The 17,042-nt window shown below is 39.9% G+C and overlaps 1 protein-coding gene across 2 annotated transcripts; it reads right to left on the bottom strand.

Moving 5' to 3' along the window:
• Positions 1 to 79: 79 nt before the first annotated feature.
• tdrd3 (tudor domain containing 3) lies at positions 80 to 12,494 on the bottom strand. 2 transcript variants are annotated; one of them, XM_080497370.1, is made up of 14 exons: positions 12,317 to 12,494; positions 11,200 to 11,284; positions 9,426 to 9,491; positions 8,673 to 8,833; positions 7,417 to 7,558; positions 7,184 to 7,255; positions 4,483 to 4,632; positions 3,894 to 4,046; positions 3,056 to 3,233; positions 2,350 to 2,475; positions 1,081 to 2,066; positions 807 to 932; positions 486 to 635; positions 80 to 275 (listed from the first exon to the last, which is right to left on the bottom strand). In XM_080497370.1, exons 1-13 carry the CDS (start codon positions 12,352 to 12,354, stop codon positions 519 to 521), a joined length of 2,400 nt encoding a protein of 799 aa, XP_080353496.1. In that variant the 5' UTR covers positions 12,355 to 12,494; the 3' UTR covers positions 80 to 275; positions 486 to 518. The 2 variants fall into 2 exon arrangements, with proteins under 2 accessions (XP_080353496.1, XP_080353497.1); XM_080497371.1 differs by having other exon boundaries at positions 496 to 635.
• Between the last annotated feature and the right edge of the window lie 4,548 nt (positions 12,495 to 17,042).

The following is a 17,042-nucleotide window of genomic DNA, read 5'->3' as shown; positions in this document are numbered from 1 at the left end:
GTTTATCATGTGAATCCTCAAGAATGAAACACAACACAAGTCTGCTACATACTAATCAGAATCATTTATTTTAACGCATCCATTTTTCAAAGCATCACAACATATACAGTCAATACGTTCTGCACAAAATAAACAGAGGGAGCTTGTGTCAAGTCTTTCTTTTAATTCCATGTGAGCCCTTTGAAAAGTTCTCATGTCCTAACGATGTGGACGCTTAAAAATTCAGGAAGCACTCTGGATTCTTGCAGAAAGTGGAAGGATGTGGGACAAGCACGCTGATGGATAGAGAAAAACAAAAGTAAGAACACTCCGGAAATAACTCATCTATACATTTTTATGGATCCTTTGACAGGATCAGAAGTCACAGCTACATTACGCGAAGAAGAAAATCTTCCAACTACATATGAGCAAGATTTGACAACACAAAATTCCATCCAAAATACAGAAATATTTAGCATTTGAATGCAAAAAAGTTAGACACTTACATTGATTTACCTGCCAGTGTAAACTCAGACACATTAATCTCGTGCCCTTGGTGGCTGGTAATATTGTTGTGTGGGTCTTGTGCGCCTCGGCTGTCCGTCTCCCCCACGTCGAAACTCAAGTGAACCATCATAGTAATCATCATCTTCCTCCTGCCATCGCACATTTGATATGGTTGGGATGTGTTACTGCGAGTGATTAAACTACATGTCATTCCGATTTCATCAACTGTCTTCACTTCACATGAATACAGTTTAATTAACAGCTTCCATTTCGTATTTCTGCAGCACATTAGGATGTTGATGAGGTCTTCAGATCCTTACCATGGCGTCAGTGGGAATGGGCTTGATGTTGTGCAGGAGGACTTCTTCACAGTTTCCATAGTCACTAAATACAACCACAGCTGTGGAGCCTGATGGATGCACAGCATCTATTCTGGCATGGTAAAACTTTACAGAGAGAGAGGGAGAGAGAGAAAGTTTTAATACAAACACGTCCCATATGCAAACATACCAACATCCCAATTAATTATATCCCAACAATAACTGAGATGAAAATGAATTTCCTGCATACGACACTCATGGAGTAATGGCATACCTTGCTGTCTTCCCAGTACAATGCCAGACACTGGTCACCTGGTTTCCACACATGTTCCATGGCGTGACTTCTCTCGGATCCTCGAGGACCCTGACCTTTGCCTTGACCTCCTCTTCTCTTAGATCCAGGGTTATTGGAGGTGTTTTTCTTGCTGAGCGGCTCTTTGTTGGGTGGACAAGGGGAGTTCATGGGCTTGATCGGTCCAGTTCTTTTGTGTTCCATAATTCCATTTTGAAAATGAGTAGGATCTCCCGCCATTACTCGAGGACCCTGTGATAACCCCAGGTTATGAACAGGCCCTGAGCTGCCCCTCCCAACTCCTCCACCACCTCCTCCTCCTCCTCTCATATGAAAGTTTGGAGGCCCACCATCCCTTTGTTGGTCAAAGTAATCCGAATTTGGTCGGTCAAACTTCCCCTTCCGACCACCATTGTTGGCATCATCAATTCTGTCTGTGCGTTTAATATTTCCTCTTCCATCCATTTCACTTCCTGCAGAATTATGCAGTTTAGGAGCTGGGACATTTTCTCTCCCCCCTCTCCTATGAGGCTGCCCAGACATATTCCCACTGCCATCTCCGTTTCTATATCGTTGTTGGGAAGATCCACTGAACTCCATCTGCTGCTGCTGCTGCTGCTGCTGCTGAGGATCTTTTGAATGAGTGAAAGCATTCATGTAGGCTGGAGGATCTCGCATCTCTCTCCGTTCATTTTGTGGTCTGTCCGACGGGCCCCGGGACCATCTGTCCTGGCCCCTCCACTGCTGGCCTTGAGCTGATGTTTGGGAGGTTGGAGAGTTGGAAAGAGGCTCCTGGCCAGGTTTGGGAAAATCAGTGTCCCTGTTGAAGCGTGGTGGCCTGTCATTCCTTTGCTGTCTGTGGTCATTGTGTGAGAACTTGGTGTGAGAGGTGTCTTTGGTGTAATAATCTGGGTTGGAGAAATTTCCTCTATTCTCATATTGCCTCTGTGGTGCCTGGTTTTTTGGCTCTGGGAACAAACAAAAAAAGTCATTGATAAAAAAACAGCGTAATCACAAACGACATCAATACAATTATTCCATGAATACAACTCAAGAGTTAAAAGGCATTCGTCTTCAGGGATTTAAAGAGAGGCAAGCATCACTGAGAAAAATCCTCTTTAAACAAACACTATGACGCCAACAACATCTAAAGATGCCTTTCTCCATGAAATATAGACTTGATGGGTTGTTCTGGACAATAAACAAGGCAACGGAGCAGTTTCAAAAAGAAACACGGACCAGTTCACTCACCATCAATAGAGAAAACTCCCATCTTGGATTCCAGAAAATCAAACAGAGTGCTGGGTCCAGATGGCCTTCCTCCTGCTCCTTCATCCTCATCTTCATTTCTGGACCTGCCTCTTCCCTTTCCTCTGCCTGAGGGAAGCACAAAAATCAGACCAAGTTAGGAATACTTAAAAAATAGGCGCTTGAACGAGCAAAAACCCAATCTCTACTACTGAGGACGTAAATAAACTTACTTTTCTATATGGGTGCTTGTAGCAGGTACTTTGTAGTACTCCAAGTCAATATACAGAATGTATGAATGCAGTAACTAAATGAGCTGTTGACCCACTCCCTGCTCGCAGTTGTAGAAAATAACGCAGTGAACAGTTCATTGTGATTGGACTTACTGCACGCTGATTTTCATCACTGAAACAAATACCGAACAATGACTGCAGGTAAAGTGGAAAATCCATCTGATACCTTAAGGTGCGCTTTGGAACAGAGTCAGCAGTAAAGAGCGCATTAAATTTCTGATAAACAAACAAAAACATGCCGTAACTGCCACTGTGGACCTTTAACTACATTGTTGGTGGTTTCCAATGCATTTAAAGGACCTCCACATGTCTGCCACACTGTTACCTCTATAGGCGCCAAGTGTTATGAGGTTATGGAGGCAGACGGCTTGTGTGCGTGTGTGTGTGTGCGTGCACGTGTGTGTGTGTGTGTGTACCTCTGGGTTGCTGCTTGTTAGCTTCAGCTACCATCGGGCTAGGCCTGTTACTCGAGGATCCAGTCAGTAGGCTGTTTAGTGCCACTTCAAGGTTGTTATTATTATCCATCAGAGCCTGTCGAGCAGCCTCCCTGTTAAAGCCCATCTCCATGATGTCTCTCAGAGCACGTTCATCCACCTACCCAGCGGACAGGATGAAAGAACAGAAACTGAAGAGTATATGTTGAGCGAAAAAGGCGTAAAAAGTGCAGGGAGGTGAGAAAATGACATGTACAGAAAATGGCTCTAACAATGAGGTAAAATAAGGCAACTTTCGACACAGAAGGGAGGTTTATTCTAACCGGGAAAATTGGACTGGAGAGATGGAAAAAAAAATCTAGTGTTACTTCACCTTTAAAACTATGTGCTGCCTTGGATTACTTTGAAATTAAGTTTGGGACTAGTAATAAAACAGTTCAGAGCCGAAAACTGTAATAACCTGTTCCATCCCATTTACGTCTTCGTACCAAAGCTGGTCGACTTTAAGCCGAGAAATTGGCAGGTAATAACATAAAAAAAAAAAAGGCAAATGGATTCCCTCCTGATTGGAAAACCTGACCAGGCCTCCAATTCATTTACATTAGTAAAGTATCAAAATGAATGCTTCACCTCTTCATCTGTGAAGTGTAATAAAACACCTCAATCCAGATCACAAGAACCCTGAACAAGCTCCAGCCTTTAAATTACTTTTTTACGGCAAATGGAGGCTTCAGTAAAGTGAGGTAAACCTATAATTATAACAGAGTCTGCTTTCTTTCTTCTTCTTTTTTACAGGTTCAGACCACATTTGTCCTCTCACCAGCTCCCTGTAGTTTCCATCTTGTCTGCTCTCTGTTCTTTCGACCCTGTCTTCTCGTCTCCTCTGCTGGTATGAGTCTCGACTCCGGGAAGAGGAGGCTGCGTTGGATAAATTACTGCCTGCATTTCCTCCACCACCAAACGTGCGGGGGCCCTGACAAGAAAAAATAAGCAGAAGACAAAAACACTTTGGGATCAATACGGCTGCAGGGCAGAATAATAAAGCAAAAAAAAAAAAAAAAGAGAGAGAAAGAAAGAAAACACCACAAAAGAAACAATATGCTTGAAGTTGACAATGTAATTCAGAAGAGGTTAAGGGTAAAGTGGATGTCAATAATGTATATTTTAAATGGAGGCCAAATTATGTGGCTTTTGGGTAATTTGAACATCGATGAGCAAAGAAGCAAAAAAGTGTTAGCCTAGCAAACACAGTCCTTGGAGAAATCAAATGGTCGATGGTGAAATTGAAACAAATATAGATTCTGTAGTAACCTTTTTGAAATTGCATGCAGACATCATGTTGTATAACTAAATGTTCAAGCTACTTACTTCACAACATTGGGGGGGGGTTGCCTTGAACTTCCTCTTACCTCTTTGGTCTTGGCCACCTCTGCAATAGCCGCTGTCCGCTGCTTTTCAAACTCGTCGTTCTCATCGGGACTTTTGACGATGCTGAGAGTCTGCAAAGTCTTCCTCTGGTCCAGCTCTTGGCTGTCAACTTCATCTTTCCTTGCACACTTCTACAGCAAGAAAAACAACAGAGCCAGTCAGGTATGGTTTCTTAAGGAGAGGATCACTGCATTTTCCAAGTTTACGCGGCACAATCGGTTCATCTGGAGCTGTGGTCTTGTTGAGAGTCGGACTGCAACAGTAAGAAAAAAATCAAAACGCATCTCTTGCAATGTGAACTGCACTGAATTTTAAAAAAACATCAATGATGTGGTAGGAATGAGATGAAGAGTCAAGATTTCCTGCAGCTGCTCAGTGACTGAAGGAAGTGATGAGTCAGTTAGAGCGAGAGCAAGCTACCAAATGCAGCAATGACCTTTGCTTCTGAGCAGGTCCAGTCTCTTTTATTGCTGCAAAGGTAAAAGTGATGTGTCGGGAGGGATAAAGGATATATGGGGAGCAATGACAGCAGGTATGTGACTACTGGAAAGTAGCCACACAAATTAAATCAACAGTAAACAGTAAAACAGTACTCTCAATGATGCCAAGCTGGCACTTTCCATTTGTAATGACCAGGCCATTAGATATCCAGTAGACATTACAATATGACGCATGATTACAGAAAGCTCTGAAAAATCACTTAAGGGAGTCTTTACAACAATGGTACTCTGCATTATTCCCATACATCATCGTAATCAGTAAATATGGTATATATTAAGCCGAAGAGGTTTTTCCTGAAGACAAATGTCTATGATCTCTAGCTAAACTGGCCACAAACACAGTATTTCTGCAGAAAAACCTAAACCTAACTTGCACAATAATCCTTTTTCTACTCAGATCCTGCCATCGCAGACACAATTTTGCACATCTAATTCGGAATGTGCTCAATTAGTCAAATTCAAAATCAAATATTTGCCCCTTTGTGAACGGCACCAGAAATACGAAACACAAATATACACAGCAGCTTGACTATCCATCACCGTATCGCCACTAGTACGTGCTGCAGAGCTGTCAAGACAGTAAGTTGCCTTTTCATCAAAAGTGCATTTTTAAAAACAGCATTGGGGAAATTTTAAGGGATTTCCTTTCCCAAATCCAGCACTGTTTTGCCATTAATTTTAACTAGAACATAAAAAAAAAACTTTAAATAACTTGCATGGAAACTTGCATGTGAAATGTGGCTTCTGCTAGCCACACTTCACACGCCAAATCAGTCACATGATTTATATGAGACATTGTGATCCTGCAATATAAAATATATATATATATATATATATATATATATATATATACACACACACACACACACGTATGAGATATACAGAGTAGTGTATATTTTTAAAGTGACGTCATGATTTTCCTCCATATGATTGTCACAATCACAGACAAGATATCACATGCCTGTCACATATTTGGAAAATTTACTTTTCAACAGATTAAAAGATTCACAGGGCCGGTGCACAGCATCTCATATTTCACACATTTTTAAATACTCATATTTCACCTCAGCCTGAAAAAAGCCCAGCTATGACGCAAACTAACCACTTTTAACAAATTGTCAGATAAAAGCTCACCGACTAAGAAATGTCGCTCCTGATGTGAAGTGGGGCACCACGCTGTGAGAAAGTCTCCGAGTAGCAGGAACTCAGAGAGGTACAATCGACTAACTGACAGAATGTAAAGCCAAGGACAATGCAGGCACAGATTTGCTTCAAGGTGCCAATTACTCTGAGATACAGGAATGTCTAACACCTTAAAGTGGACTTATTTCGCACTAAGTCCTGGACTGACCCGGGCATTAGAAATACAGCTGCATGGGTAAATCTGCAGAATGTTGAATGACGATTCCAAAAATGTTCCCCGTCCAACTTTACAAAGCTTGAGCAAATCTGGAATGAAGAGTGGGTGAAAATCCCACAATCCAAGTGTCAAGCTGATACGGACGCATCCCACTCCGAAGCTGCCAAGCTTGCCAAGGGAGTATTGACTTAGAAACAGAAGCTTTTAAATGTAAATTCTGACAATTCCGTACTTTCATTCTTGCCAGGAATTTAAATGCAGTTTTTATTTCCTGAAAATAATCGTCATGTGCAAAACTGTAAAATGCTGAAAAAACGTGAGGTGATTTAATATGATGCACTCGATGGTGAAGGCTATTTTGTTCCCATGTTCAACCGGATGTACAAAGAACAAATTTATTTTTTCTCAGTTTTTGTACACAGCAGCTTTATATAAAAGCAACATTGACACCACATGTTGCTGACGGGAAAAAAAAATGCACAAGAGGACTGTAAAGCAGAATTAAGAAATCAATTATGCATTTTTAAAGACTCATGCAGTTGTTGCAGAAAAGATCAGAGACACTACCCTTGGCGGCAGAGACTTGTGTTTTGCCCTTGTGTGTATTTCTGAGGTGATTATTATTCAGTAGAATCCGACTTCCATTAAATCGCAGCTGAAATCTCATTTCATAAACATACGTTTCCCCCCCCCGACTGCATTATTTTTGTTACTTCTTTTCAAATCACTGTTTCCAGGTTGCTGTTTGCTTGACGGGCTTTTACCAAAGCAAGTTTTGATTGGAAAAGTGAAAGTGCCACTATAATTAATATTTTGCCTCACCTGACCAAACTGCACAAAGGGAGGCGGTCCGCCTTCTGCTCCAATGTTACTCCTGCTGTGTTTGGCCAAACTCTGGAGGTTAAAGAATAAAGACCTTGCAATCAGAGAAAATCCAAGCAACATTGATGGCTGGAATACGTACTGGAGGCCGTTATTAGAGGTTTGGGATGATCACTAAAATATGAATTCTTTATTCAAAGTCGCACAGCCATCATTAAAACTTGGACTCTCACCCTTTGTAGTTCCCATTTCTCCACCATGTGATCCACCTCGCCTCCAAGGACGGAGATTTTTGAGTCATCAAGCAACAAAAGACCATTTTTAACCTGGACTGTACCAAGAAGCTTCACCTTTGTTCCAGGGGGGGTATTGAGGCTTGAAAAAACAAAAAAACAAAACAGACATTAATGCACATGCATAAAAAAAACATTTGTAATCAATTTCAAAAGGTTAAAACTGTTCAGGTTTGAGCGTGGCACAACATATAGAAAGCCCCAGATCCAACCGCCTTACCCATACCCACTTTATAAATGACATGGAGCAGTGCCAGCGGATGGGTGGCAAGGATAGGAGAGACTATTAATAATCCCAGCTGCTCACCCATCCTCATGGTAAATTAAAAGCCCCTCTATCTCATCAGGCCTGATAAGGCCTCTGCCTCTCTCATTAGGAAAGCACAGGGACTTAGAGGGATTTCCAGCTACTGATGCCGGATGCCAAAGCAACAATTAGGGATTTCACTTCACACCACTGGGATGGATGGTGTTCTCATGATAACAGAAAACGCAGAAATGAGGCACTCACCGTCCTCCATTCAATCACATGCGAGCAAACACACATTTGGCGTTAGAATTCATCGCCAGCACTGCTACTTAGTGCTAAATTGTCATGTCTCTCTACTATATCACTGTCACGCACTCTAAAGGGTCCTGTAATCCATCTCATCCTTCTTTAGCACTCACTTATGGGCAAGCGCACACTTTCTGAGGAGACACTAACCACCGCTGTGGGCAGGCCTGCGTGTGTGTGTGCGCACCCCGCTCATAAAGAGGGGATTTGTTCTGTTCTTTCCTCTCTTCCCATCAGGAAGTCGAGGCCCACATTCGGGCCACTCCACCTGTACAGACTGGCTAGTCACCATGGCAGCAGTCGCCAAGGCCACGGTTGCTTGGATGGAGATGTAATTAAGGCCGGGAATTGTTAGATCAGCTGCCACCGACTGGAAATTGCAGATAAAGGGAAAATCCAAGCATGTGGTGGGGTGAGAGTGTTGACAAGGAGGTGAAGGATGCGTATACAATCTTAGCCTTGAATAAATTATGAAGCGGGTTAAATATAGCAAGTTTGAAATATACAGTATGTTGCAAAAAGCCCCCTTTTTTTATTTATTAAATCACAATAACAAAACGACAGCTGTTCAGAAGACAAATTGACTTCCAAGAAAAATACTGCATCTTTTTCTTTTCCTTGAAGAAAACTGGTTTTGTACCTGATCTTAGACAGATGTTTAAACTCCAATCCAACACAGGTGGTGTGCCCATCTGTCATTTGGAGGCGCAGCATTCGCGGCGCACCCTGGGACTCTTCATGATCTTTAGGAGCCGAGATGTTTCTCACCTTCTGCACCTGGAGAACACATGGACCCTCCAACTGGCAAAGGAGGCAAAAACACTGTTTGAAAGGCAAATCGGCAACATGCGGGGGAGTACTGTAAAAGTCGGTATAAACTAAATCTGCACATTATATTTTTATACACAGTAACAAACACTTTCTGTTGAAATTAGGTCAGCGCAAATTTTTTGATCCGTCTTAATTGCAACAGTATTTGTTTTCGGTTCACTCAAAGAAAAGTTGCTTCTTGTTTCTGAAAAGATGTATGAACACCATGTGACTGCAACCTGTCATTCTGGATACTCAGTAAAGTCCTTTAAGTCCACTAAATAAAGCATAAATGCAACGTATATTCCTGAAAAAATATGTATGCCTCAATGGGAGGCAAACGCACATAAAATCACATGCTTTAATATAGTTGAAGATTTTGTTTACTCTGGTTCTGAGAAGGGATAGTTTCATCTATATTTGGTAGCGTGTTAGGGCCATCTAGTGGTTCCCTTGTGAATTGCATTTTAAACGTATTTGTACCAGATACATAACCATAACCATTATCACAGATTTTAAACTTGAGTATAAAGCAATGGTATTAAAAAAAAAAAAAAAAAAAAAAAACTTATGGAGGACTCACCTTTTCAGTTCTTCCACTATTGATATCAGATGGGAGAAACTTTCTCCCAAGAGGCCTCAGATCACTCTGGGGAGAAAAAAAAAAAAAATCAATATGTTCAACTCGGTTCATTATGCCTTTAGTTCAATGTGTTCGCTTGTCTTCATCAGAAATGTCACCAGCTGATAAAAAGAGGTGTCATCCACCACCATTGGATGACATTTGAGGAAGACGAAAGAAGACCGTCAAAGATGACAAAAAAGCATGTTGATAAAAGCCAACTTGCCTGATTAGAAGAAAAGAGAATACTGATAAAAGAATCATTAAGAATAGGAAGACTGGTCCATTTATAAAACAAACCACACAAAAACAAATGGATTTCAGTTATAGAACACATTTCCACTTTGTCAGAAGTCCCCAAAGAACTTTAAATTGTTCATCACTTTCTCATACACACAGTGGTGACGGCTGTCATGTAAAGCACTCAATCCTTCCATAGGGGACAATTTAGAGTCAGTGTGTTGATCAAGTACACTTCCACATATGGACTGGGGAAAATGTGGGCTCAAACCTGCAGCATTACAATTTCAAGACGACCTCGCTCTACTAACTGACCCTGGGCTACAAATAGGATCAAACAGACCGTTTGAAAAAAGCATCCATGAGTAACCCTTTACCTGTATTGAACATGCCAGGAAGTAACAATATTGGACAACTCCATTATTTATTCCACCAAAACATAACGCTTAATAATGTGGTAAAAAAAAAAAAAAAAGAAAGAAAAAAAGTGTGATTGTATATATATTTACACACAGCATGATCAAGCTTGACTGTCCCCAGTCAGCCTCTGTCTTCAGAGTTTATCTTGTTACCATCAGATCATCAGTTCAGTTTTTACCACCATACAAATACAACAGCTGCCACTGGTCTCCTCATGAGCTGGATATAGGAGCATCAGTGCTTGTATTGTAGTGAAATATGCTTTCATTTACGCAAGTCTCACTGTCGACTGTACTACAAATTGCCCCTCGGGGATAATGAAGTTTACATTGATGGTGTCTTATTTCAAGATAGTAAATAGATTCATATGATGTTATTTTTAATGTTATCGTAATGTAATTTCAATGTTTTATAAAATTGCTGTAATCATAGCTCTATTACAATGGGCATTACCAAGTTTCATTCCTCTCTAATCGCATGGGCCGAGAACTTCTTTTGGCTTTAAACAAGGCCGTTCTATCCTCAAAGTTGACTAAATTATGACTGTAGGACTCCACACCAAACAAACCTGGGTAAGTCCACATAAGGTACAAGACTTTTGAGCAGTACTCCAGGTCAAACATGAAAAGCTCTAAACAACTAGTGCATTTTGCTGACTCTTCTGGTGTTGGTCAGGTACGGGCAGCTAAGAACAATGCCTGTTTTGTGGAATAGTTCGAAGAATCCCCTACCAAAGAGTTCTACACTCTCCATTTTCAAAAGCATTTGATTATCATTACCTTAAGCCAACTGCACGGTCTGTGTTATGTTGTCACGTAATGCCAAAAAAGCACACTGGTTTTCAAGATATTGCACCAACACAACTCTAACATGAATCAAAATCATGCGCCTATTTTTATGTTTCATCAGAATGCCATGGTCGCGCACGTCTAAAACTCAAAGAGTGCATTAAATATACATTTCTCATGATAGCAGATGCAAATGAAGCCTATTCAAGAATATGCAGTGCGGTAAACCATCCCGACGATTATCTATAAAGCAACCACCATGGAAACTCTGCAAATGTGATACTCACGTCAAGTGCAATGCGAATAATGTCACTGTGTGCAACGTTCTCAACTGATCCTTTGAGTTCTGCTATACCTTCATCGCTGAGGTACCTGTAGGGTGAAAGAAAGAAAAAAAGCAAAGAAGATAAGAAAGTTGGGGAAAAACTAAGCTCTCTCAGGTAAACATATATAGTCTCAACAGCTTGCACTTCGAGGCCGTGCAGTGGTTCGCGTTCTAGTCGGAGTTCAAATACTGGTGATTTGCATGTTCTTCTGCAGGTGAGGTGAACTGGTGACCCTAAGTTACCCCAACTGTGTGTGTGTGTGTGTGTGTGTGTGTGTGTGTGTGTGCGTCTCTGCTCTGAGATGGGCTGCTGGCCAGTCCACAGTGTGGTCTTTAGATTTGATATAGATTCAACAGCTTTGCTGCACAACTTAAAAATGAGTTTGGAGGGGCTTTACAATCCTCTGGATTCTTATGAGAAAACCTCAATAAAAAAACTCAATCAAGACATTGGACAAAATCTTACGAGAAAAGTGTTTACAAAGATACAGACTATTTAAACAGACAAAAACCTAAAATCATGACAAGTCACATGACTCTTGCCACGTTAAGCATCAGGCAATCGTTAACTAGATTGTTTTCACCTGTGAGCTCTGCAATCAAGCTCATGAGGTACTGATTGACTATTGAAATAGCCATAACTTATTCACAATGAGACTGTCAAGACTCCAAGTGGGATCATCTCGTCCACTCAATGTGTATGTTAGGCTACAGAGTTCTTTCACAAATATTGTATTGTAACTTGCACATTGATAATCTCTTTTTGCCGAGTTTGTATTGATGAAGGTCTGAAGTAAGATAGTCACCCTGTAGGTTTCGTTTAGACTGTTGATTGTCAAGCGTCAGCGTAATGATAATGGCATGCTAAATGTGTATTCGCAAGCTGGCGTCGTCCAGCCTGCAGTTGCTCCGTTCAGTTGCTTCAGTTTCGCTTTAGCGGGCACAACAATGTTACCACAAGGCGTTTGGGATCAATTGTGCGATCGAATGTAAAATGTGGATTAGTGTCGTTAGCTCGCACCAATGTAGCATCTCAGCGTGAAAGCTAGCTCTCTGACATTAGCCACCGTGCTACTCACCAGCCCTCTTTGACCAGGGAATCTATCAGATCACTCATTTTCCTCCAAAATGCAGACGTGTAAATGAGTACACTAATGCATTGGAACGGGGGACACCTGAATGACGACTATCTGGGTCTGTGACACATGTTTGTTCCGCTAACAAAGCTCGCTAACGCAAGTGCTGAACGATCCTCTGACTTCACGTCACCGCCGAAACGCGTTGTGCGGTACGGAAAGTCGCGAGGGCCAAAACAGCTATTATTGAGTATTGCGAATAGAATAGAATAAGATGGAATAGAACAGACAAGAAAACACTAGAATACAATGGAATAAAATAGAATAGAGGAATCGCTGTTATTTTCAATCAGAATATACAACAACTAGTCAGTGTATAGCTAGTGTGTGTGTGTGTGTGTGTGTGTGTGTGTGTGTGTGTGTGTGTGTGTGTGTGTGTGTGTGTATTATAATTTTATATATAAAATTGATAAATAAAAAAATTAATAAATTACAAAAAAAACCTGTAAAGTTGAGTCTAATATGAAACTGACTTTCTAGGAGATATACTATAAACCTTTTGCATATTTCTTCTCTTGTTTTCTTTTGTAATGAGCCGAAATGGCTAAAACCCTCAAATCCAACAAGTTATTCTTCTTGCGAAAGTACAGCTAAACTTTAATGAGTTATAGTTATATAGCTCAAAATAAAGCGGCAAGAATTATTTTAGGTTGTCCATATAGAACCAATGTGAGGACAATGCATGAAAGTTTGGCGTGGTTAACAGTTAAATGTAGATTAAAGTACTTCCTAACAACATTTACGAGGAATGTAATTACAAAAACACCCCAAATCATATATAATAAATTGTCATTTTTCTCAGATAACCATAATTATGAAACACGTCAGGCCATTGACACAAGGTGTGCTTTACCCGGTTGTAAAACTAACCAAATGCAGCGAGCTGTTTGTTACAGAGCCATGGTTGCCTGGAATGCTTTACCTGGATTTTTGTTGTCAGAGAACAACAAAATATGTTTTCAAAAGAAGTTGAAAGTGTTTCTGTTTACACAATAATGAACTCTGATTGTTAATTTTAACTTGTCAGTAGGTGATAGCAAAATGATAATGTTGCTATCATTATGTGATATGTTTTTTGTTTCACATTGAACTTCCACTGTTTGGTTTGTTGTGTGTGTGTGTGTGTGTGTGTATGTGTGTTTATGTTGCTTTTTATGTATTAATTTGTAATGAAATTGAAGGAGACCCCAGGCAGAATAGCTCCTGCAATAAGTCAGAAGCTAATGGGGCTCTCAATAAAATAAAATGAAATGAAATAGGATTCATAGGATGAAAGATTGCTATTGTGTGAAATCATTGCTATTGTGTGAAATCATTGCTATTATGTGAAATCATAGCAAATATTAGTTTTAAACATTTCCTTCGTCTTGCTTGCAAAGACCTTCCCTTAGCTTTAATCATGCATTATGTTTAAGCTCACATAGGATGTGTCTACGAAGCTGCTCAGAAAAATTGTTGTTCAATTTTCATTCTTGTGCCATATTGGTCATGATACAATTTTCGTGTTGAAGAAGTCCAGCGTGAATGGAATTTAAATCCAGCATGTACCTACATTTGAGAAGTGTGTTTGAGAAGTATGTCCAGCCAAATTCACTGTGTTCAAATTCTGGCCTTTGGTTGAGGTCACAAATCAGTCAGAGATGCTGAAAGAAGTCAATCTGCAGTTTCTAATCCAGGTTTCTAGGCCCATATTTAACGATGCAACTTTGTCTCTCTGTGCTTGTCAAAATCAGATTTGTAAATATCAAAGAAAACCATCACAAAATGATGTGTATTATTCACGGCAGAACTAGGACGTTTCCAATTTATTTTTATTTTTGAAAGCTTCTGCTCAATAGCATATGACCATTGGAGTGGGTGGGTTTTCCCAGGATTTTCCTTCATCGTCATGGTTCGTTTCTTTATTGTTTGTTTGTTTTTTCTTTTTTGCAAATCAGAAATGAGAGAGAGTCCACAACTTTTCTTAGAGGGAATCTATGATGGCTTCAAGAAAAAAAAAGAATAAATAATCTCTTGTGCTGTCAAGTGTTGTCTTGCAGATTGTCTTTGAGATGACCAAGTGACAAAACAACACCTTAACAAGCTTTCATTTCTGCACTTTGCAGCCTTTTAGTTGGATAGACTGTTGAAGTATTTGGGTAATTAATGACTATTCTCCTTGTCCTCGATGGCTTTTTGGCGTTACACACCGAGTGTGTATTGAGCAGTTCCTTTTTTTTCTTTTCTTGCTACTCCTGTCAAAGATTTGATTAAAGACTGTACAGTAAATGTTTATACTTGAACACACAGCTACAGTGAAGTGATAATGGGCAACACTGTTCTATTCTTAAAGACAATTAATGGATCTCACTGTGAACAGCTTTCCCTGGGGATATTGATAAGTTCTCAGAGGGCTCAGTGACTGTTTGTTAATGACTGATGATGCATGAGCTCCTGCTGCAGAGACGTCTGTGTCAACTGGGATGTTTATTCATCTTTGTCTGGTAGGAATATGGATTCAATATTGGTTCATTAAAACGACATCGTATTTTTAAAGAGTTAACACATGTAATGGGTTCCTGAACAGTATCAAATAATAAGTGATGGTGTTTTACTACAACCACAAGATGGCAGTCTACGCACATAAAAAGAGCACAACTGAGCCTGCTCCCCTGATAGGTTTATCAGGATTTATATTTGTTTTCAGTCAAAAATCAAATTGAAACGGCCCTCTCAATAAATGGTACTCCACAGATATTGTGATATTTCTTCTACGTATGTTTTACTCTATCTTATCTTATGGCAGCTGACATGAAAAACCTTTTCCATTCTCAATAGATCAACAAAAGGTTTCCTTGTATTGAAATGAGATTTGTTTCCTTTTACACTATCACCTTTACTTGCTCATGTGGAATTGGGGTGTTCTCTGTAAAAGTGTTGAATTGAATTGAATTGAATCAAATCGAATTGAATCGAATCCATCGAATTGAATTGAATTGAATTGAATTGAATCGAATCGAATCGAATTGAATTGAATTGAATTGAATTGAATTGAATTGAACTGAACAATGGCCCTCTCACCTCAGAAAGTAAATACCCAAATATTCCTTGATCCATTCCAGGCTTTGGGCATTTCTCTATAGGTTTTGCATGTTCTCCACATATATATATATATATATATATATATGTGTGTGTGTGCGCGTTTGTGCGTGTGTAGCATACCTTTCCTGAAGTCAGCAAGAGTTGGCCCTATCCCTGTACAACCCAAAGATGTATAAAGCGATAAAAATTGGTTGATATGAATATGAACAGCTGTTCTATACCAATGAAAATATTGCTACATGAATCCATACATAAAGTTTTGATCTAAGGTTGAAATGGGTTGTGTTGCCAAAATCTGGACTGACATGCCGTGTTTTGTTTGTATACAGCTGATAATAAAAGCATATATTCAAACTCCTGAGCAAAAAAAAACACTTTTTTGATGGACATATAGTTTAAACATATCTAGGAAAAAAGTCATTCACAAAGAAGCACTTTCGTTGTTATGAAATGTATTTTTATTTGTTGACACATTTCCAAGATATTCATGCTGATATGACACAGTATTCAATTCATTCTTGAACCTTCTACAGTAGTATGATGAGGTCAATGTCATAATCTGTAATCATTTATTTGGCTTTGAATTGTTTTGTGCTTTGTTTGTTTTTTTACTGTACATCCTTGCGGCAGTCCTTTGACCGATTTGGAAGGCTCAATCTTTCATTGTCGCAGAGGATCAGCAAGGCACAATGCCACAAGGCTTGTGTTTGGCTAGACGAAGAGTGTTAATACACTGCTGGCAGGCATGCAGATAGCCTTCCAGGGAATCGAAGAGTAAAAGATCTTTCAAGATAACAACGTTTCAAGAGGTTGGATTTTAACAAAAGTCAAATTAAATTTCATAGCTCAAAGCTTCATGCAAAAGTGACATTTGACTCAAGGTATAAAAAAAAAAAGTATGAAATTGTAAAATAAGCATTTAATATTGGTATGGGGCAAGTAATATACAAAATATGCCTCTACAAATCAAAATTGGGTGGAAGAGTTCTTTTTTTAAGCTGACACAGTAATAATGAAAGACTGGATCATCCCACCTGTCAAAGGTTGATGCCCAAATATATAACAGTTGAGCAAATTTACAAGCTCGATGACTCATCTCACCTTTTGTGTGTTTGCCAAATACTTTGTGCATTTCATTTGATTTGATTTGATTTGATTTTTTGCCTCAAGTGTACCTGTCATAAAAGGCTGAATTAGAAATGTTTCTCAAAGTTGAAAAGTCTAGTAGGTCACACGTGTCTTCTTGTCATGTGACTCCAGTGCTAAGGATTCACAGTGGATTAGTACAGTTCTCACAGTTGTCAAGAGGCACAAAGGCTGTTACAAAAAACCTGACAACTGCTTGTGGTTATGATGTGTGATGCGAAGCAGTACCATGGGATCAGTCACAGGTTTGGACAGGCAGCAGCAGTATTGCAGTTATTGCGCTGGACTGTTATGTTAAGTCGGAGCAGAGATGCAAAGCCGCACTCCCCCATCCACACCCTCACCTGTGCTCATGAGCTTGTTGTCATTTCCAGAATATTGAGACATAGACAGTTGACATCTGATTCAGGGTGCTTCCTGCTCAACCTCACATGCATCAGAG

Source organism: Blennius ocellaris (assembly GCF_963422515.1).
Source record: "Blennius ocellaris genome assembly, chromosome: 1".
In the NCBI taxonomy this organism is placed as follows: domain Eukaryota; kingdom Metazoa; phylum Chordata; class Actinopteri; order Blenniiformes; family Blenniidae; genus Blennius; species Blennius ocellaris.
The sequence above is the reverse complement of the archived record's forward strand: the minus strand, read 5'-3'. Positions and strand labels throughout refer to the sequence as shown.

Excerpts from the sequence above, each read along its gene's own strand:
- tdrd3 (XM_080497370.1), bottom strand. The coding sequence starts at position 12,354 with ATGAGTGATCTGATAGATTCCCTGGTCAAAGAGGGCTG. Across the intron at positions 2,476-3,055 it reads TAACAAGCAGCAACCCAGAG|GCAGAGGAAAGGGAAGAGGC; the intron begins GTACACACACAC and ends TGCTTCCCTCAG. Across the intron at positions 636-806 it reads CCATTCCCACTGACGCCATG|GAGGAAGATGATGATTACTA; the intron begins GTAAGGATCTGA and ends GTGCGATGGCAG.